Genomic DNA, 22,917 nt, shown 5'->3' with positions numbered 1-22,917 from the left:
GCAGATTAATATTTCAAAAAGAAATATTCATTTCTTTAATCTGTTTAACCCGAAATTCCCAGTAGATTTAGACGAATCAGGTTTTTATTATTTTTTGTTTGTTTTTTAATTCAAGTGAAAAGAGTAGTTACATCTTAAAAGTTTATACATGCGATATTATTATCTACGACGAAGAACAGACAGGTTATCTAATATCACCCCAAAAATTTGCAAAGAACAAATTAGGTAAGATGGTGATTTTTGCTCTGGTTTGAAGTCTTTTCATCTTCTTGTGATTTATTTTTGTTGTATTATGCCGTGTCGTTTCGGACAGTATTACAGTGTCCAGCATCAGGGCAGATTTGTAGATTGTGGTGAAGTGTGTTTATGTTCCAATTTGGGAGGCGGGTCTGGGTACCGTCACCCCGGGAACCATTTATTGGATAACCAACATCTCAGCCGTGGGTCACCTCAAGTGGTTCACTCTGTTTGGTGATTTAGCAGGGGTGCCTGTGTTCATCGGATTAGGTGTAAATCATTATCAAAACTTTGCTTGAAATGACTTTAGCCGTGTTTGATGACAATATCTCAATAGCCAGGTACTTACCCACGCTCCTCTCGCCCTGTTTGTTTGACTTTGTTAGTTCCTGCCGGGATGTCATTTATCCAGTTCCTATCTATATTCCTAACCATCACCTTGCTGGAGAAGTATTTGAATTTTGTAACAGTGGCTCTTGCCACTGTAGTGCAAGGTAGTGCAAATTCGAGTGCATTTGTTTTGAAAACAGAAGAAGGATCGAGAAGCAGGTAGTTAGTATTTTTAGTGTACATAATCTCGTTGAAAAATAGAAAAAGAAGTTGACTATTTTGGTAGTGCATAACATCAAGTAGTCATTCGTATTGTTGTGGCAATAATTACCTCTAGGTATCGCGGTGGAACTCACTATATTGTAATTGTGTTGTGTGCTCCTTCGTTGAGATACAGTGGTAAGTGATTAGTCATCCCGTTTTCCTACCTTCCATACCTTGTTCATTCCTACACATACTCACGCAATTCCAGCAACACCAATTCATTTCGTCTCGTTTAAATTATTCCCAGTCCATTTTCATGTTCTTCTAAAGCTGTAATTCGTAAACAGTTTCGGATGCAACAGCCTCTTTCCTCCCGACAACCTTCAGCCCCACAATTGGCTTCAGACGGGTGGGAGTAATTGGGAATCTTGTGCGGTATTCACAATTTGGGAGGCAGGTTTGGGTACCAACCCCTCTGCCATGGGTCACCCCAAGTGATCTGCAGGTGATGTGTTCAGGACGAGCCTGCCCATCAGCTGATTTGGGTAGATAATTTGACCTCTCCAACCGGTCTCTCGAGCCATCGCCTTGTGACGCAGTTGGAGGGATATATTTATATGTCCGTCACTCTTGGACACACAGTCCTCATACCTTTTACCTTCCCAGAACTTCTTCTCCTTCCTTTCCTTAAAAAGACGCCCCACACAGCATCTTAAAAGACGACATATACCCTGAGAGATATTATTTTCCTCAATTAATGTGGGGTTAATGTGAAAAAAAAACATTCAAAAGTTTAACAATTTTGTTAAGGCTTTTTGAAGGTTAGAATGGAGTGAATATTTAATTAAACTCATCAAAGAAATAAACTAAACAATCTTCAGAATTCCCTATTACAGGTCACCGCAAGTTCCTTCAAACGTAGTTCACTCAAATATGTCGAAGACGACTACCAAAAATGGTTCCCAACCTACTAAGATAAGAGAAAGCCTGAGTTTTGGTCTCCGCATCATGTACGTGGCAGGGTTCTTCCCGATGGATAAACGAAGAGTTGGATCCAGGATTTACCGCCTGCATTTACTGTACAGTGTATGTTTTCTGTCTGTCTACATCGGCTGCTTGGCTGCACAGTTGCTGCACTTTGGAATGGTAAATAACTAATAAGTCACAAATATATGTTTGCACTGACTCCCTCCAGACAGACGCCCTGAGAAATATAATTGCCCATTTTTTACTTCTTTGCGGATAATATGTGGAGGGAAGGAATGGTAGTTCTGTAAAGGAGAGGTAATGATAGGTGAAAAGTTAGGAGAATAAATTTCACGCTTTGAAGTAGTCTGTTTATTAATCAATCTGTTTATTTAATTGTCTTGTACAGGATTTTCCAATAAGAGGTGTTATTTTGATATTCAATCGTAAAAGATCAATGGTTTCGTTGCTTGTGTGGCACGTAGCGCCGTTTTGTTGAAATTAAACGTTGTCCAGATCAATGCCATCCAATTCCGGCCATAAAAAATCATTAATCGTCTCTCGATAGCGCAATCCATTCACCATAACTGTTGCTCCAGCCTCATTTTCGAAAAAGTAAGGTCCAATGACTTCGCCGGACCATAAACCGCACCAAACAGTCACACGTTGAGGATAGAGAGACTTTTCAACAATAACTCTTGTGTTTTCCGAGGCCCAGATGCCCCAATTTTGCTTGTTGACGAAGCCACCGAGGTGGAAATGGGCCTCATCACTCAAGATGATTTGCATTTGATTCACTCAAGTGAATTTTAATAATTTCAATGCGTTGTTGAAGCGTGTATTGTTCCATTTTTATTAATGACGTAGTTTCTACTTGTCAAAAAATGTTAAAAAATAACAGCTTTAAAAGTAACATCTACCGAAATAGCGGGCTATTCAAAATAACACCTCTTATTGTCATTTCACCCTAACACTATTTTAAATAATTTAACACCTTTCTAATCCCACGCTTAATCAGTCCAACACCAATCGGTGGTTTATATCTGCTTCTCTTGACTTTTTTTGACACTTTTCCAGTGATCATGACTACCATGATCTTTTCCAGATTCAAGCCCTCAGTTTGGGGAGCAACATGTCCAAATATCTTAGGATACGTTGCAGTCAGACAGTTGACATCCTATACGTAAACATTATCGAACCGAAAAGCGAGCCGTACCACTAATTGCGGGAAAGGGACGAATCAATTACAAGCGGCGTTTCGCGCCATTTGCGGTTGCTTCGTTTCTTTCCCATACGTTGAGGTTCAGTTCGGCATTTCGGCTCGCGGATGTATACGTAGCATAAGAATCTTAGGTCTTCCAGAATGGACAGATTGGTTTACCTGGCTGGCATTCTCCAGAATTGAAGTTCGAGGGCGTCTGTCCGTCTCCTTTCGCTGGTTAGAAGTTTACAAATAGGTAATGATTTTTAATGTTGGAATTTGGTTACAGAGCTGGAAGAATGTGAACGAAAACATGGCCATGATCCCCATCCTGATGATCCAGATGGTCTGCCTCTGCAAACTGTACATCTTCTGGAACAAAAGCTCCAGGATAACTCTGCTGTTGGATCAGCTCGAAAGTAATACAACCTCTAATAACCTAACATTAATTCGTAGATGTATATAATTAATTAAATACATATGACACTAAATTATTGACCAGAATTGTTTCAATCAGGCTGAGCAGCAGTCTCAAACCGTGAGACAATAATTAAAAGCCTTAGATAGAGATTACTAGGTGTTTGAACAATACCACAAAAGTGGTCCAACCAGCCTTGACTATAGCTAATGGTATTTCTGTGATTCCAGGTGATAGTTGGAACCAGACGCACATTGTGCCCCGCTCCCTGCTGTACACCCTCCCGGTAGGCATTGGTCTGTTCGCCATACAGCCGCTGATCAATGGCTCCCTCTGGCTGCTGTTTTCCTTCCTCGGGTCGCCCGAGTTGCTGCACCTCTTCCCTGTCAAGACCTGGATGCCTGACCATGAAACTTCCCCCATTGGGTATATATTAATCTTCTATTTACTGTCCTAGTCAAAAAATGCAAAGGAACTTTATTTTTTTTTTAGCTGACGGAGATATTGAAAGAAGAGTAAATGCAGGTAACTCCATTAATGGAGGACTGAACGCAGTTGGCGCTAACAAAAAATTGTCCAAAGAAGCGAAGTTAGCAGTCCACAATGGAGTGCTGGTACCTACCCTGATGTAAGGAAGTGAGGCATGGAACTGGCAAAGAAAGGATCAAAGTAGATTGAATGCTGTTGAAATGAGATCCCTGAGGCGTATGTGTGGTAAAACCATGTATGATCGTGTAAGGAATGTGGATATCCGCAAAGAGTGCAAGGCTGATGTAAGCGTAATGAGTAAGATCAAGAAAGGGAAGCTTAGATGGTTTGGGCATGTAGAGCGAATGAGCGAAGGAAGGAGTGTAAGGAGAATATACGATGCAAATGTGAATGGTAGCAGAAGTCGGGGACGCCCGAGGAAGACATGGCACGACCAAGTGAATCAGATACTTGAGTCGGGCCATGTCAAGAGTCAGAACAATAGAAGAGTATGTATGAGACGATGTATGAATGTGAATGAGGCAAGGAGTCTGTGCCAAGACCGAGTTGTTTGGCGGTCCGTCCTCTCTGCCTACCCCTGCGGTGAAACGGCGTGATGGTTAGTTAGTTAGTTTTAACTTTAGTTTTCTCTAAAAATATGCAGTAGCGCCACTCTGAACAGCACAAATAAGTTTGTAGATGTAGTGCGAGGGATTTCAATATTTACCAATCAAGCTTCACCTTAATGGTAAACAAACAAATAAATGTTCAAATGCTTTCTTCCAGATATTTCATGACGCTGCTGACCGAGGCGGTGGTCATATCAACAGCAGGGGCAGCTGAGACAGTCATGAACACCATGATATGTGGCCTCATGGCTCACGCCAGAGCACAGCTCGTCGTGTTGAGAGAAAACCTCCAAGCAATCGGCCGGGGGTCTGTCAAAAACAGCGGCGGCCATTTTGAATCTACTAAATACAAAATGGGCGCCAATAGAAAAGGAGGGAAAACTGACCGTGAAAATAAAGAAAGGCCTGAAAAGATTGAAGGTTACGTAAATACTTTTAAGAATTATTACAAGCATTTGACGGCTTTGTTTCGCACTCTTGATGATGAAGAAGACCAAATGGCCACTAAGGAAAATCACGGTGGTAATCACCTTCTGAGGAAGTTAAGTTACAGAGAGCTGAAAGGGGACTTCGTTAAGTGTATGGAATATCATCGTAGTATTGTGGAGTAAGTAAATAACTGTTTTTTTTCGTTTTGAACAAACATATTACGTATTTGATTCTATCGATTTTCTATATGTATTTTATAAACAATGTCATTGATTTAAGATTCGTTACGTAAAACCCAGAGCAGACAAATCCCATTCTTCTTTTTCGTATGGTTTTATTTTAAATTGTTCCCCGATATTTATCGATTCCCCTTGGCCGGGAGACCTATCGGTTTTCGGCCCCTTAAATAGCGGCATAGTTTGTAGTTGGAGGCCCACTTAATTTGGTATCCGCTTCACCCACTGCACTACCTACACGCGCGGTAACAATAACGTGCCGGTGACATCGCGGCGGACACAACCGTTGCGTGTGGCAGCACATTACAACCAAATCCCATACTTACCGTTGAATAATATCAAGAAGACTAACTACGTTTGTGTGTTGAACACATGTTACAGATATGTGAAGGAGATAGAGGCGGTGTTCACGTGGGTGTTCTTTGCCCAGTTTGCTCTGTCAGCCACCATCATCTGCGCTGCCACCCTCCAGATAACCCAGGCAAGTTCTATGTAGTGTGGTATTTGTTGCGTCCGTCAGCACAATTTTTAAATTTTTTTAGGGGGTTCTCGAAGAGATCCATGTTGTAGGAGAGAGGAAACACAGAGGCCGGCAAATCGTTCCACAGCTGAGCTGTTGAACTCAAGAACGAATCGTAGAAACTACCAATTCTTAAGTGACATGTTAAAAGTTTAAAAATGTGCGCGAGATTGGCGAGTTTCTTGACTATGCACATTGGAATATACTATCTGGTGTAAGACCACTATTCAGAATTCAAACTTTGCTTAAAATGACTTTGGCCATGTTTGGTGACCAGCCCTGAATGGCCAGGTACTTCCCCACCTTCCTCTTCCCATCACATTTCCCTCCCCACTACCTTCAGCCTCACAACATACCCCAACTTGGGGAGGCCATAGTCTCACTGGCTCCAAACGGTTAGGAGCATTTTCACATATGAAAATAGTAAAAAACGGCTTGTGAGAAGGAAGTGAGGACGATCGTCGATGTCATACAAACAGCCTCTCGTTGGGACTAGTATACTTTTAGAGATCATGTACAAAAAAAATATTCTGAAAGAATCAATGACACTAGTTCTTCGGAGCATCTTCCATTAAAATGCCGGTAAAACAAGGACAGCATTCCCGCCTGACTCCTGTGCTCTAAAGATTGTATCCAATCACACTTTTTGGTGTCCTCGGATAGGTTAGGTTACAAATGAAACTACCATGATTCACATAACACTTTTTTTAAGAAAATATAATTAGATTTACAAAGTACTCATTTTAAAATACAGGTCCTTAAATATATAATTAATGACATCTAATTTAATGTTACTATTATGTTTCCGGCATGTCTCCTCCAGGCACCAACTGAAAAAAAAAAAATTCAATATTAAATTTCATTACCAAGTAAAAGAGCACATTTAACGTTTGTAAATGTGAAAATATGAAATGAATGTGACATGTTATTGTACTGTGTGGGAATCTAACCTTAAATCTTTCTACTTAAAGCTAAATGCATAGACAATTACTGTATAGTGGTGGCAATGATTGAAAAGGCAGCGGTACGATGGCAACACTGACGCATTTTATGCATTTTGTAGATGTCAAAATTATATGTATTCCTTTTACCAAATTTGAATTTGCTGTGCAAATTCTGCAAACAAGTTGATATCCACGCCAAATTATTAGAGAAAGAGCGAGCATGAATGTAATTGTCATGCTCGCTCATTAACGTAGAGTAATAATTATCAGAGTAATTCTTACAGTACTCTCTCACTAATCCATGTTCAATGTGGAACTTCTCTATGCAGGGTCTTACGGCATTTGGTTTATGTCGATTGCTTACCGAACCGTGGGACGATGGGCTAAGATAGCCCAACCGGTTGCGTCGCTGTACAAAGCTTGGCGTTCGAGTCTAGGCACGCGGCGGGTATTGAATTTAACAAACAAATACTGGCCAATTATAAAGCTTGCTTTCAATTAGTAAAAATAACGGCAAATTATAGTAGTTGTCGGTCAATCGAACGGCGGATTACTGAGATAGTATACAATATTACCAATATTGTTGATTAAAGACTTTTGTTGTGTTGATGTTAGTTTTCATGCTAGGTGTGCTAGCAAAGGTCCATGAATCACCTATGATGTCGATAATTTTTTTTATTGAATCAAAGAGAAAGAAAAAAAAACTGTGCAATATCATACCATGGTGATGTTGTTCCCGTTGAGCAGGATCTGATCGAGCTTGGTGACACGTCGTCCCTCAGGGGTGGACTCGTACTCGGTGACGTCCTCGAGAAGCATGTTGACAAAGTCGTCGAAGCCCAGCAGCGTGCCCACTATCTCCTTGTCGTTCTTCATGATAATGTGGATGCGAGAGCCGATGCACTTGTCTACCAGCTCTGTAAATACAAACCATTTAAATCAGTATATGGGCAGTTGGTCGAGCGGTGCAATTTTTCAGGTTCCCAGTCAGGCCTCGTGGGTTTAATTCTTGCTATGTCCTGCATCATTACCCAAGCAACATTTTCCACTATATAATGTGCTGTTACCTATCAGCAATGCAGTTTTCTTTCTATTTATACCCATACATAGCGTACTGGACAAAATGGCTGATGGATATAACCAGGAATAATACCCCAAGTCTCTAAGATATTTTATTTGAATTTTTTTTATTTTTTATAGTGAATACCTCACAAGAGTCCCAACTGCTCCCGTCTGGAGCCAGTGAGACTATGGCATCCCCAATTGGGGGATGTTGTGAGGCTGAAGGCAAGTGGGGAAGGGAAAGAGGAAGGTGGGGAAGTACCTGGCTATTCAGATCTAGTCACTAAACACGGCTAAAGCCATTTGGAGCAACGTTTCAATTCTGAATGGTGGTCTTACACCAGGGCGATACTGGAGCGGACGATACCAATATAAATATCTCAGAAAGTTCTTTGTACTTTGTACTTTCTCTACCATTAGAGAGTAAGTAACATTTTCAGCTTACTGTGATGTGCTGTGATGGTAGTAGGAGATTTTCAAATATTGTCAAGTTATTCGTAATCTGTGAATGTGTCTTAAAAAAAAATAATTATTTGCTTTGAATTTTAAAAATGGAACTAATTGCGGGAAGAAAATTCCAGCCAAGCGATAACGTAGGTACCTACCTATAATCAGAAAATTATTTTATTTTTAATTCATTTATAATTCTATATTTTGTTCAAATTTTTGTTAATTATTCGGGATTGCTGGCCACGCTTAAAACCTTTTGATTCACCATAACTACAATAAAAGGAAAGTCATCCCATACAACAAAAGCGAATTTTCATTAAACGTAATGAAAAATTAAAATAAAAATTTCCCAAATGCAGACAGTTTCCTTTTTTGGTAAAGGTTACGAATTCCGCTTCACTCTTAATACGCAATATTTCACTTTCAAATAAACGGATTTAGCTCTATTAATTCAAAACATGATTTATTATGTCGGGGGAGATGGAAAAATACACACTTTTAATTTTAATTTCGTTTATTAAGTCACTTACGCGATATGTCACACGAGATTTGAAAGAAACAAAATAATGTGACATTTGCCGGAAATACCACAACTAGTTATTTACCTAGCCAGTGCGCGGGTTAGGTACAGTACCTACCTACGAACTAATTCAGTTAAAGAAAATAAAATCTTGAAAATATTAAATTAATATATATTATATAACCTTATTATAAAATTATTTGTACCTTCCAAAAATACGAGACAAAATTCCACCTTTTTCTGTGACAATTTCAAATCTAATTATCATGCGCACATATCGTTAAATCGAATACAAAATTTTGGTAATAAATTTGGTAATGTTGTTGATATATTTAGAGATTCCGTAGCAGTGCTTAAACGAAATCTACATAAACACTTTGCTGAAATGTATGACTTCTCCACTCCATAGTAAAAAACCCATTTTTTAGCTTCTGTTTTTTCACTCTTTTCTTTTATGACTTTTTAACTTTAATATATATGTTTTAACTTTACAAATTAATATTGTAATTTAAATAACAATTCGAATATGATTTTAAGTCCCTATAAATGCTGATTAATTTCAATCCATTTATTTTTCTAAGTAAAAAAAAAAAAAAAAAACTGTTCTCCATAATGGTATTCTGTATTATTTGTAAAACATTTATGTACTACAGATATAATAACTATTTTATTTATATATGTACGTAAACTTTTAAATGTCACATAGTTAATGTAATAACACTAATAACAATGTATGTAAAAGCCCAATGGGCGTTTAAATAAATAAAATAAAATAAAATAACCTAACCTAATCTAACTGTGACTTTCTAAAGCAAAAAAATGCCCCTTTAATAACGCCTGCTCGCGTCCCCTTTAGAGTTATATCCCAGTTTTCAAATAGTATGTGGGCTACGCTAGGTTTGTATAGACTTGTTTGTGATTTAATTCTAATACCTATTTTACATGTTCTAACCTAACCTAACCTAAACGGAATACGTTTAATCACATTTTATTCTATTTGTTTGTTATTCGGGTTATTTAATTTAATTATATGTTGATTATTTGTTATAAATAATACATTGACTTACATATTAATATGGATTAATTATACACGATGATATTATTTATTTTATATGGCAATACTAATTTTTTTTTGGTTGGCAGCAGTGTCTATGAAATATTTTGTAGGTATGAATTACGATATTATGAATATAATCCAACTCTTGATATGAACATAGTCGCTTTCGGCGGCGCCGCATACTAATTGACATATCGCGTAAGTGACTTAATAAACGAAATTAAAATGAAAAGTGCGTATATTTCCGTCTCCCCCGACATAATAAATCTTGTTTTGATTTAATAAAGCTAAATCCATTTATTTTAAAGTGAAATATTGCGTATTAAGAGTGAAGCGGAATAGGAGAAAATTAATCCTTTTTTTAGTAATTAAGGTGAATCAAAAGGTTTCATTTATAAAGAATTGTACTATCGTGGCCAGCAGTCCCGAATAATTACCCAAAATTGCCTAGACTTGGTGGAGCAACCGCAAATTAAAGGTGGCAAAATAACTGACAAGAACACCAAAATAACTGAGTGAAAAAATTACAAAACGTACCGCCAAAATTGCACTAGAAGTTATCGCACCAAAAAAAAAAAATCTCAAAATATACGTGCATGAAAAATAGACAAGGATGTAATACTTTTAAAACACTTAAATCATCTTAGATTTCTTGTGAATATTGCTGCAAAAACATATTTAATACGTAAAAAAGCTAAATGTTTGACAACTAACCTAAAGGCAGAAGAGTGGATGGATTAGCCGGCGTTGTTATTTGGGCCATTGCAAAAGTTTAGATAACGTTTATGGTTAACAATTAACTTTTTAAATAACCGTAATTGTTAAAATGTTAGTTATTTATAGTGAAGTAAGTTTATTTCGACACGATTTTCAAACACATTCGAATCGTTTACAAAAAGTGACAGCGGAACTTTAGTGTCGCCAGAAAGAGAATAATATATTCCAATAAGGTACCTAGTACCTACTTCTTATTTATTTTGGTTTCATGGTACCTAACTCAGGAGAGTAGCAAATCAATCCACTTCAAAAAAATATATAGTTTTTTTTTCCATTATTTCTGGCTTTCACCCTTCAAGGGTGTTTGTTCTTGGCCATCATTTAAAATTATTGAGAAATGAAAGGTGAATTTAAATATTAATTTTATTTAAATAGGCAAATTTCAAAATTATAATGAAAATTGGAGTCGAGTTCAGACTTAGAAGAGATGAGATGTTGAATGGAGGGGAGGCAATTTTAGATAAGGCTTGATAGAAGAGAGGATATTTGTTTAGAGAGGGACAACCAAAAAATATGTGATCTAAAGTTCCCACTTCTAGACCACAGAATGTACAATCTGGGGAGTCAACAACGTGAATTTTAAAAAGATGGGAAGGAACGGAACAATGTCCGATCCTCATTCGAATGAGTGAAGAAATTTCTTTTTTGGAAAAATGAGGAAATTGCTGAAATCACGGTTTTGATGGAATAGTCCTTTGTATTGAGGCATAGCAGGCTCCCTTGGATTGACTAGCAATGTGCCAATACTCCGACCAAACATTGCGGGATCTATCTTTGATGATGGAAAAAATGTCAGATAGGGGAATGTGGTTTACGAGGGTAACAACAGGGTTGGACGCTCCTTGTTTTGCCAAGGCATCCGCAATATCATTACCCATGACACCAACATGTCCAGGAATCCAAATCAGAGTTACAGTTTTACCAGAGCTTTGAATGGAGGCTATCATCTCTCGAATAAGGCATACAAAGTGATCATCAGGATGAAGAAGAGGACTGGATTTAAGTTTTTGGAGGGAACTGAGAGAGTCGGAGAGAACGAGGGAATGTTCAAAATTATTTTTGATTATATATTTGAGAGATTCTATTATTGCAATACACTCGGCTGAAAATATTGAAAATTGATTTGAAATTGAATGAAATATTCTGTCATTAGAATTATTGTGGTAAACGTTAATACCTATACCACAGTTAGGAGGGTCGGGAGATTTGGATCCATCAGTAAATAAAAGAGAAAAGTTGGGCCATTTAGATAAAATAATGTCATTGAACATATTATTGACAGTTCGGGCCGGGAGATTGGAATGACTTTTAAGGATTCCGATCCCTTCTATTATTGTTGGGGATAGGGTGACGTGACTATATTTTAATTTGTATAAGGGAAGTAGATCATTTTGGATGATGTGAAGCTCTGAGAGAGACTTAAAATTTTTACAGATGTCAGGAAGAGGTTTAGTTGAAGCTCTGATTGTAGATGAATGGGTTGAGTCAATGAACAACGAGACGCTGGGGATAATCTGATGACATTTAGAATTTAAACATTTAAGAGCAAATTTGTCAGCAAATAGTTGACGCCTTAAATAAAGAGGAGGATCAGAACATTCTACTTGAAGGGAATTGATGGGTGATGATTGCATCGCTCCAGTTATAATTCGCAAAGATTTAGATTGAATTTTGTCTAATTTATCAAGTACATTTTTTGAGGCAGTACTAAAAAGTGGGCAGGCATAGTCAAGATGGCTTCGAATAAGTGCGTTGTAAACAACTTAATGCAAGTAGGGTGAGCTCCCCACCAAACGCCAGATAAGGATCTGATGATATTTATATTTTTTTCGCATTTAGTAACTAAATTATTAATATGGGAAGACCATTTAAGTTTCCTATCAAATGTTACTCCCAAAAATTTTACTTCAGAAGCATTGGGGATGGGAGAATTTTTAAATAAAATTTGAACGGGGGGGTTTTTATGGCGGTTTGAGAAGGTGACACACTGAGTCTTTTGGATTGAAAGTTCAAGACCATTTAACGTGAGCCATGTGCAAAGGGCATTCATGGCTTCGTTAAGATATTTGACGGCGAGAGGAATGATTTTGGATGATAAGAAGAAAGCTATGTCATCTGCGAACTCAATAACTTTTACTTGTGGGGGAATAGCGACATGCATATCATATGTGTATATATTATACAGTAAGGGGGACAATACATCGCCATGAGGTAAACCCTTCCAAATAGACCTACTTTGAGGAGAAATATCTGGAAGTTCAATGAAAATTTTTCTATCTAGAAATAGATTAATAATAGATTGGACAAACATGGGGGGGAGGCCAAGGCCTAGAAGTTTTTTTTTCAAGATTGGGATGGAAACATTGTCAAAGGCGCCTTCTGTATCTATAAAGACGGCAAGACAAACTTCCTGTTTAGAAATTGATAAATTAATATCAGTACTGATGATGGCAAGGTTATCTTGAGTGGATTTTTTTTTCCTAAATCCAAATTGAGATGGAGAGAGAAGCTGTTTACTCTCGACGAAAAATTCTAATCGGTTTTTAATTAATTTTTCATAAAGTTTACTGAGGGTGGATGAAAGAGCGATTGGCCTGTAGTTGGATCCAGAATTTGGTGATTTGTTTGTTTTTAAAATAGGGATGATTATTTGACAACTCCAGTCATCAGGCATTATACCAGTCTGGAAGATTTTATTTAAGATGCTTAAGAAGTGGTTTAGAACATTATCATTACTATTTTTGATTATGCTGTAAGGTATACCATCTCTGCCTGGAGATGAGTCCTTAAATGTTGATAAACAATTTTTTAGCTCAATTAAGGTGAACGGAGAGTCTAGCCAATGATTAGACATAGGAGTATTATAGATGGGCGTTATTTCATCTAAGTTAGGTACAGAAGGGGGGGCAATTTTGTCCAAGAATTCATCGATCCATTTAGAATGAGACGCTCGAGGAGATGGTGAACTGAAGGAGGATCGAAATCTTCGGATCATAGACCAAACTTCCGAAATTGGAGTGTTCGGAGATACTGAACTGCAGAAGTTGTACCATCCGGATCTTTTTTTTGACCTCAATACCCTTTTGGCATTGGATTCAGCGTTTTTGTATATAAGATAGTTCTCCATAGTCATATTGTAACGATAGGTAAGAGATTTAGCTTTCCGAATTCTTACTACTTTGGAGCATTCCTCATCCCACCAGGGAGTTGGAGGGAGTTTTTTGAGAGATTTAGTTTTAGGGGGAGGATTTGATTTATTTATTGCAGTTATGAGCATTGATTTGAAGTTATTATAATCATCTTTGACGGAAAATATATCGGTGGCGGGTAAATTGAGTAGGAACTTGTCCATATGAGAGTTAAATTCATCCCATTTGGTGTGTTTTGTTGTAACCTTTGTCGAAATATGAGACTTGTCTGATTGGAAAGAAGTTTGATAAGTAATGGTGATCGGGAAATGATCACTGGAGCAAGGGTCGGGGGACACCACCCACGAGGTGAGAGAAGCTAGACTAGTAGAGCATATCGAGAGATCCACTGCACTGGGGTTTGTGCTGGGGCGTGAGATCCTAGTAGGAGATCCGTCATTCAAAAGGAAAAGGTTGGATTGATCTAGGAAATCCATCACACTTCGACCATCTCGGTCGGAGAAAGCAGAACCCCAGACGGGGGAATGGGCATTAAAATCGCCTAATATAAAGAAAGGAGGGCTTAGTTGACTTACAATTTGCAACCAAATTTGTTTATTGAAGTGGGCTGTTGGGGGAAGATAGACTGAAATAAAGGATGTATCCTTTATTTTAGCTGCAACCATTTGGAAGTCAGCATTGGGGGGTTTGATATTATTTATTGGGGAAAATGATATTGATTTTTTAATAAAAAGGGCAGCACCGCCGCCCGTACCTCCTGGGCGGTCGTCGCGGAGACAGGAATACCCTCCCACATTAAAGTGGGTGGATGGAGTAAACCAAGTCTCCGAGATAGCAGCCAAAGAAATAAAGTTGGGATTTAATAGGTTAAGGAGATCAGATTTGTTAGAAATAGCACTTCGGCTATTCCACTGAAGTATTCTGACATCCTGAAGAGTCATTTTGAATAAATGATTTCAATGTGGAAATAATAGTAGCAGCGTTGGACGGTAGATTAGTTTGAGAAGAAATGAGGTCAATTAGAAGCATAATAAGAGTTTGGATAAATGAAGAATTGTCTTGGGAGAGTTTTTCAGAAAGTTTATGAGAGTTCATTGAGGAGGGATTATAATTATTTGCACACCCATTTGTGGCATTTGAAAGAGATGAACCATTGGGATTTAAGAGCAGTGAGTTGTGTTGTTGCTGATCGTATCCAGGAGCCGGTTTAGAGATAGCATTTTTGTATGTGAATTTAGTTGAACGAGAAGAAGTTGTTGTAGAGGAGGGAAGAGGGTTGGATGAGGAGTTGCTGGATAAAGCCTCAGCAAATGATTTTTTGACAGGCGGGAATAGTTTAGAAGCCTGCAGAAAAGACAAGTTCTGAGAGGCCATAGAAATTTTGATATTTTTTTGGCGAGATTGTTCTGGGAAAGAAGTGTTGATGGCTGTATGTGAGCCTGAGCAGTTAAAACATTTAGGTGAGGAGGAAGAAGGACATTGGTCAGCTGCATGGTTTTCTCCACATTTAAAACATCTGGGTTGAGATCTGCATGCAGCTTTGGTATGACCAAAACGGCAGCAATTGAAGCATTGAGTGGTGGGATAAGTATACATTTCAACTGGTAATGAGTTGAAGAATAAATATATATGGGAGGGAAGAGATTGACCTTCAAAGGTGATAACGACAGATTGGGAGGGCTTCCAAGAAATTATACCCTCAGAGGAGTCCTTGTAATTTAGCCTCCTGGCTTTTATGGGATTGCCAATGTGTTGGGGGGTTGAAAGTGAAGACAGAATTTCTGCGATGGACAGATCGGTCGAGATACCTCTGACCAGGCCCATGCGAGTGACATTGAAAGTAGGGATATATGCCTTGAACTTTGAATTAGATGAAATGAAGATATTTTTGATGAAACTATTGGCAGCTGACCCTGAGAGGAATTCGACGGAGATTCGGAAGCGACCCTCGGCTTTTACACCTCCAGGCTTGATTGAAAGATTCTTGCTATTTGATAGGAATTTGCCAAATTCAAGAGGGTAGATGGTTTTTCCTTGCTCAGTTTTTTGGGCGTATACTATGAATGGGCCACGGGAATGAGGAGAATAAAAGTTTGTTGGAGGAAGTTGAGAAAGTGCTGGTGGGGACTGTGAAGTCGAAGGCGAGTCAAGTTTTATTGGGGAAGAAGGAGTAAATTTCCTTTTTTGGTAGAAGTCAAAATGACAGAATCACTGTCAGAAATTTCTACATTTTCCCCGTCTGGGGGGTCCGGAGAGGGATCTGGGGGCTTTGTAGGGGGTCCAGGAGGGAAATCTTCCTCCATTATTCACAACAGTAAACAACTACAACAATAGTATGGAAAATGACAGAAGTAAAAAAGTTTATAAATATCTGGAAATCAGCAGCGAAAAGTGACTCCTGGAAGATCAGGAGGGAGAAGAAACCTCAAGGCACAACACACTACACTTTTTTTTTGCCAGAAAGCAAAAAAGAATGGTATAAAATTATTTTTAGATAGAGCAAAACAAAACAACTGATGACAGTCAAATGTTATTGTTGCAATCTCAAAAATATATAGTTATTAAACGTGGAAAAAACTGTCCCATATACTTCCTAAGGGTACGTATACATTTGCGAACCGAAACTCTAACCGTACCACGAATTACGGGAAAGAAACGAAGCAACTGCAAGCGGCGTTTCGCGTCATTTGCGGTTGCTTTGCTTCTTTCCCATAAGTTGAGGGAGTTGAGGTTCAGTTCGGCTCGCAGACGTATACGTAGCATAACGTAAATTATTTAACCTAGTTTTTTTTAGTTCGAAGCGTGTCGAATTGCCACTGTCCTGAGTTGCCCTGTTACCAGTCATTAAAAAAGGCCTATACCTAGCCTAGTTTTTTCATCACTTTTCAAGAGTGTGTTGAATTGCCACTGTCCTGAGTTGCCCGGTTACCACGCCACGGTATTTTATAATAATAATAATAATGATTGGATTATTTATATAGCGCCGTTTTCGTGAGAAAATCACCTCAAGGGCGCTTATAGTGTATGACCACAAAATAATAGATAAACCCAGGGGCGCACCCAGAAAAAAAATTCGGAGGGGGGTTTGAACACAACATAAAGTGTGTGCTGTATCCATACCTAATTTATACGTTTATATATTTACACAAGTACTGTGTAGGTCAATAATAAATAAAACCCATAACCTAACTTGAAAATAATTTAGGTAAAGGTTACGAATTCCGCTTCACGGTAAATATGGAATGTTTACTTTGAATTAATACTTGAATTTAGTTATATTATTACGAAAAGTTACTATAAATGTTGGGGAACCTTTAATAACGCCTGCTCGCGTCCCCTTTAGAGTTATATCCCAGTTTTCAAGTAGTTTGTGGGCTACGCTAGGTTTGTATAAACTAGTTTTTGATTTAATTCTATTACGATATTATGAATATAATCCAACTTTTGATATGAACATAGTCGCCGTCGGCTGCGCGCCGCATACTAATTGACATATCGCGTAAGTGACTTAATAAACGAAATTAAAATTAAAAGTGCGTATTTTCCGTCTCCCCCGACATAATAAATCATGTTTTGAATTAATAAAGCTAAATCCATTTATTTGAAAGTGAAATATTGCGTATTAAGAGTGAAGCGGAATAAGAGAAAAATAATATAATTTATTTTACACCAGCTGATCTGTATCCTGCATTGCTTGGGACTTATACATGGTTTGGGTACAACTTTGAGGTTCTTAATTCTAGAGTACCTGACAACTGTGTGCATTTTTAAGGTGTAAATAATATAATTGTATTGTAATAAGTATTTGTTTCACTTGTCTTGCCGTCCTCTCCGGGCGTCCTCGACCTCCTGACTTATTCCCTTCCAAGCCATATATTCTACTTTAACCTATATCTTCATTCATCACTTACTTCTCATTTTTCCAAAAATTATTATTTGATTCATGTCTTCCTCGGGCATCCCCGACTTTTTCCACCATTCACTTTATGTAGTATCATGAAATCCTAAAAAAACTACATTATGTCGACTCCGTATCTCATTCAAGTGAAAAGATAATGCTTTAAGTCTTTTTCCAGCATCACCGACTTTTTATACCATTCAAAACCATTCTCTAAACCCTCTTGGTACTAATAAGAACAATTTTTAAAATTTATTTTACAATTTAAACCTACTTTTGCAGTTTGTCAGGTTGATTTATCGATTACGATAAATCTTTGAAAGTTTTATCGTAATCGGGTGAATTGTATAGGAATGCATATAAGACAAACAAAGAAACATTCATTTTTAATTAATGTAAAGATAAATATAAAATTTTCAAATAAAATTTCAGTTAGAAACGTTCATTGTGGCGCATGGCGCGTGCTTGATTTTACTCTGAAAAAGCCACAAATTACGATTATCTACAGCTATTTTATCTAAAATTGATTCGACTGTCAGAGTCATGTTTTTATACAAATGCAGAAGAGTCAAACCAAGTTATTAATTAAATAAGGCATTAAGCGCTGCAAAAAAGCCCAATACCTTTGCACGAAGATGTCATCTCTCACCCGGCATGCCGCTTGAAGTCCCGAAAGCCCTTCTGAGAGAGGCTCCTCCAATTACCTCTCACCTCAGAAGATAGGTGGAAACTTGAGTGGCAAACGGCCAACGTGGGAAATGCCCATCTCATACAGAACCCCACCGAGAGACAGCCTGGGTTCTCATTGCCTCGCAAAACCTGGTCCGCCAACAATATGTTAAGGTGCTCCCATAGCTGCTGTGCCCACATGATGCACAGATGGGGCCTTAAAGAGTCGGCGATGTGTGAATGTGGTGCGGTGCAGACCACCGAACATGTGGTCAACGAATGCCCTCTCCATTCATTCCCTGGCAGGATTGATGAGGTTCACATGGCGACGCCTGAGGCCCTAGAATGGCTCGCAGATCTAGATGTCCCCATCTGACCCCCCCACCATACGAAAGAACAATTAAACAATCATTGAAAGCAAAAACAAAGTGCCACAGGCGTAAATTTCATGTCTCAAATGGTAAAAACCAATAACTGCTGTCGATTTTTATCATTCTGAAATAAAGAAAATAATAATTTGTTCTTTAATATTTTTATATATTATTCTGGCATTAAAAATGCTTTAGACAAAGTTTGTCACGAAACCTTTTCGAATCTATTTTGTAATAATTTTTTTTTTTTAAAAGCGGAGACGGTTTACACGTAGTTCCCGTGAGTACTTAGGCCATGTGCTATCTCTCATTTTACCTCAATCCTTTAACAACAACCCAGTCCCTTTAATAAAGTTCACCAGGGTTGTCATTGGGTATGTGGCTATGTCTTCTGGTTCTACTGTATGTCTCCCCAGGTATCTGAGCCTAGTTCCCACCAGGGCAGGACATTGGCACCATAGGTCAATTGGAGTCTCTTCATCCTTTTCACATTTCCTGCATCTATTGGTGTTTTCTACTCCCAATATCTGCATGTGTCTCCTGAGATGGCAGTATCCCGTTAGTAGTCCTACCAGTTTCCTCAGCGAGTTTCTGTCCATATCGAGTAGTTTCTTGGTTCGTCTAGGGTCTAGTCCTTTTATGAGTACTTTGGATTGTCTCATTCCAGATACCCTCACCCATTCTTTGCGGTGCTGGGATTTGACCCATCTATCAATATGTAATTTTATGTTGCAAGCTGTTACTCCTACGGCCGGCTCGGATCCTACAAGTGGTGCTTTCGCCCCTTTCCTTGCTAGTTCGTCAGCCCGCTCGTTGCCCTCAATACCTTTATGTCCTGGTACCCAGATTAGGGTTGTTTTATTGATGGTAGTTCTGTAATAACAGTCCTGCATTCCATCACCAGTCTGAAGTCGCATCGGTTACTTCCCAGTGCCATTAGGGTTGCCTGGCTATCGGAACATATGCTTATGTTTTTATTCCTGTACCCAATACGTATATTCTCCTGTGCGCAGGCCAAAATGGCGTTCATCTCAGCTTGAAACACAGTACAGTGTGTTCCTAGAGGTATACTGAGTTCCCTCTTGGATCCCTGCAGACCGACTTCGGCCCCTGTCCCCTCCTCCATCTTAGACCCATCTGTGAACCAGATTAGTTCCTATATATGATTTAAGATTTTCACGGCCAAAAGTATTTTTGTTATTTGTTTTTGGGGTATTATGCCGTGTTGCGCTAACTCCTTCTTTAGCCAACGTTTCGGACAGCATTGCAGTGTCCATCATCAGGGCAGATGTGTTATTTATGATGATGGACACTGCAATGCTGTCCGAAACGTTGGCTAAAGAAGGAGTTAGCGCAACACGGCATAATACCCCAAAAACAAATAACAAAAACAGATTAGTTCCTGTTTGGAGGAAGGACCTGGAATCTGGCGTGTCCCGTTCCTCCCTTGTGGGGTAGGTCACCCCAAACTGCCGTCTGAAAAAATATTCGGCTTGTTTGCCGCCCTGCTTCATTCCAGCTGTCGAGCTAATTGCCCTCAGTCTTGTTCCAATCTCTGTATTACTGTTTTTGGGCAGCTCACCTCTCCATTGACCTTTGCATTGTAGCCTGTAGGCTGCCGCCATCGCCGACCCCTGTATTTGTGGGTTTAGTGGGGGTAGGTTCAGGAGCACTCCCATGGCTAGTATTGGAGTGGTTCGCATAGCTCCCGTAATTCCTCTGCATGCGAGTCCCTGTATGTGATTGAGTGTGACCATCACTGTTTTCAGTGTTGTTCTCCTCCACCAGACTAGGGATGCATGCATGATCGTTGGTTTTACAACGGTTGTGTACAGCCATCGCATCATTTTAGGGTTGAGTCCCCACGTTCTGCCGCAGATCCGCTTAGTTGCCCAAATTAGCGAACATGCCCTACTGCCCACAGATTCTACTTGGTTTTTCCAGCTCAGTAAGGAATCTATAATGACTCCGAGGTACTTAACCGTGTTCGAGGGTTCTAATTCCTTTCCATAGAAGGTTGGATTGTTCCATCCCTCTAGTTTTCTTTTGCGTGTGAAGATTACTAGTTCTGTCTTGTCTGGATTGACCGACAGCCCTGTTTCTTCACACCATTCTTCCACTGTTGCCAGTGTTGATTTTATGAGGCCTCTGGTTGTGTCTGCATCCCAACACCTTATTATGGTCGCAATGTCATCCGCATACCCTTGTGTATATAGGCCCCTGTTGTTGAGTTTCCGGATGAGGTTGTCCACCACCAGGCTCCACAGCAAGGGTGATAAGACCCCTCCCTGTGGACACCCTCGTGTCACTAGTACTCTGATGTTCACCTCACCCCTTGTCACTGTAAGTATACGGCCTGAGAGCATGTTCTTCAGCCACCTTCTTGTGGTTTTGTCGAGTCCATGTCTTTCTACCGCTTCATCGATGGATTTAATAGTGGTGCAATTGCATGCTCCCTCTATATCCAGGAAGAGTCCTAACGCGAGTTCCCCAGTTGCCTGCGCCTGCTCCAGTTTCTACACCAACCTGTGCAGTGCCGCATCGACCGACTTGCCTGGCTGGTACGCAAATTGTAACTCGTGGAGGGGTTTTGTCCTCAGTGCCCCGTCCCTTATGTGCCTATCCATTAGTTTCTCCATTGTCTTCAGAAGGAAGGAGGTGAGACTAATTGGACGGAATGCGCCTGGTTGTTCGTAGTCGGTTCTCCCAGGTTTAGGTATGAACCCTAACCTCGTTTTCCTCCATGATATGGGGATGTATCTGAGGGCGCAGCACGCCCTCAGGATCTTAGTCACCGGAAATAAGATTGAATTTAGGCCCCTCTGTAGAAGTGCCGGAAAGATTCCATCTTCTCCTGCCCATTTAACTTTGGGGAGAGTAACTATTTTAGCCGCAGTGTCACCTGCTTCTAATTTTTTGTATCCGGGAAAGTGTTTTCCCAATTTTTTTTGTAATAATTGTAATACAGATTGTATTGCGCATTGTTCACCACTGTTTAGATTTATTTTTTTTTTTTTTAAATTTGTGTATTACAGACTGTGTGTCCATTTACAATACACATGTAACATTAACTACACAATGTAAAGAATAATAAATAAATGATACGAAACAATGAAAGAAAAAGAATAGAAATAACAAGTTATAAATAGTGATTTTTTGCATTCATATGCCTCTTGAATTCTTCAAGGCTACTTTTAAAAATATCGATAGTCTTGGAGACGTTGTTTAACAGCGCCATACCTCGTGTCATGCTATGCCGAGCCAGTACGTCCGTTCTGCCACGTGGGATACATAGCAGATCATGGTGCCGTCCCTGGCTGTAGTTGTTCGGTACGTATAACTTATAGCATTCCAGAAGGTATGGGCTATCTATTAAATTATTGAGAATTTTGTACGCCGTTACTGCAAGGGCCCCACTCCTCCTCGAGTGGAGACTTTGGTAGCGCGTTTCGGTAAGCAAATCTTCGTGATGCATGAATCGCGGGTACTCTCCGTGCATTCTCAAATACATGTATCTCAAAAACTTTTTTTGAATCTGTTCTAATTTTTCAATGTATTTGTGTTGGTATGGGGCCCATACAGCGGAGGCGTATTCAATTTTAGACCTTATAATGCAGTTGTACAAAGTCATCATTGCCTCGGGATTGGAAAATTGTTTGCAGAGTCTTATGACAAATCCGAGAAGCTTGTAGCATGATGTCGTCAACTGCAATATATGGTCCGAAAACGTAAGTTTGGGATCAAAGACTACCCCAAGGTCCTTGATGGATTTTACTTTTGACAATATATCATTTTTGATGCAATAATCGAATTTGATAGGGTTTCTCAAACGTGTATACGACATAGCGACACATTTTTTTGTATTAAAAAATAATTTATTTTCATCAGCCCATGATGAAATTGAATCTAAATCAGTTTGCAATTTGACACAATCTTGACCATCACAAATTTTCTTAAGTAATTTTAGATCGTCAGCAAAAAGCAGGCAATTGGAATGTTTGATGCATTCTTGAATGTCATCAATTAAGATTATAAATAGTAGAGGCCCTAGGTTTGACCCCTGTGGCACTCCAGAGAATGCAGAAAATTCTCTAGACCTGTATCCGTCGATGCAAACATATTGTTTCCGATTCCTTAAATACGTGACAAAAAAATTTAGGAGGGGTTTGTCGAAACCAATTTTATGTATTTTTCGTAGCAGTACGTCATGATCTACTCGGTCGAACGCCTTGGCGAAATCCGTGTAGATCACATCAGTTTGATGTTGAGCATCTAATCCTCTTGCTACTCTCTGTGAGAGTTCTAGAAGATTAGAGACGGTGGACTTTTTTTTTTTTTTCCATTATTTCTGGCTTTCACCCTTCAAGGGTGTTCTTGGCCAT

At 39.1% G+C, this 22,917-nt stretch overlaps 2 protein-coding genes across 2 annotated transcripts; one reads left to right on the top strand and one right to left on the bottom strand.

Annotated features, from left to right (window-relative positions):
- Positions 1-1,704: 1,704 nt before the first annotated feature.
- On the top strand, positions 1,705-5,614 carry LOC149410874 (uncharacterized). Its single transcript, XM_089648356.1, has 5 exons — positions 1,705-1,917; positions 3,228-3,357; positions 3,587-3,782; positions 4,611-4,760; positions 5,500-5,614. The coding sequence occupies exons 1-5, from the start codon at positions 1,705-1,707 to the stop codon at positions 5,612-5,614; spliced, it is 804 nt and encodes a 267-aa protein (XP_089504482.1).
- Positions 5,615-6,328: 714 nt separating this feature from the next.
- On the bottom strand, positions 6,329-10,582 carry LOC149410873 (U6 snRNA-associated Sm-like protein LSm5). The gene is made up of 3 exons (XM_089647807.1): positions 10,386-10,582; positions 7,303-7,499; positions 6,329-6,468 (listed from the first exon to the last, which is right to left on the bottom strand). The coding sequence occupies exons 1-3, from the start codon at positions 10,432-10,434 to the stop codon at positions 6,436-6,438; spliced, it is 279 nt and encodes a 92-aa protein (XP_089503933.1). The 5' UTR covers positions 10,435-10,582; the 3' UTR covers positions 6,329-6,435.
- Between the last annotated feature and the right edge of the window lie 12,335 nt (positions 10,583-22,917).

The sequence above is a fragment of the Hesperophylax consimilis genome, chromosome 27, assembly GCF_061612785.1.
Source record: "Hesperophylax consimilis isolate HC1 chromosome 27, BYU_Hcon_1.0, whole genome shotgun sequence".
NCBI lineage: Eukaryota > Metazoa > Arthropoda > Insecta > Trichoptera > Limnephilidae > Hesperophylax > Hesperophylax consimilis.
The sequence above is the reverse complement of the archived record's forward strand: the minus strand, read 5'-3'. Positions and strand labels throughout refer to the sequence as shown.

Bases quoted from the DNA above. Each gene is read 5' to 3' on its own strand.
- LOC149410873 (XM_089647807.1), bottom strand. From the start codon at position 10,434: ATGGCCCAAATAACAACGCCGGCTAATCCATCCACTCTTCTGCCTTTA. The intron at 7,500-10,385 runs GTTAGTTGTCAA...TTGTATTTACAG, and splicing joins ATCCACTCTTCTGCCTTTAG to AGCTGGTAGACAAGTGCATC. The intron at 6,469-7,302 runs GTATGATATTGC...TTTTTTTTTCAG, and splicing joins ACGGGAACAACATCACCATG to TTGGTGCCTGGAGGAGACAT.
- LOC149410874 (XM_089648356.1), top strand. From the start codon at position 1,705: ATGTCGAAGACGACTACCAAAAATGGTTCCCAACCTACTAAGATAAGA. The intron at 3,358-3,586 runs GTAATACAACCT...CTGTGATTCCAG, and splicing joins GCTGTTGGATCAGCTCGAAA to GTGATAGTTGGAACCAGACG. The intron at 4,761-5,499 runs GTCTGTCAAAAA...CACATGTTACAG, and splicing joins CTCCAAGCAATCGGCCGGGG to ATATGTGAAGGAGATAGAGG.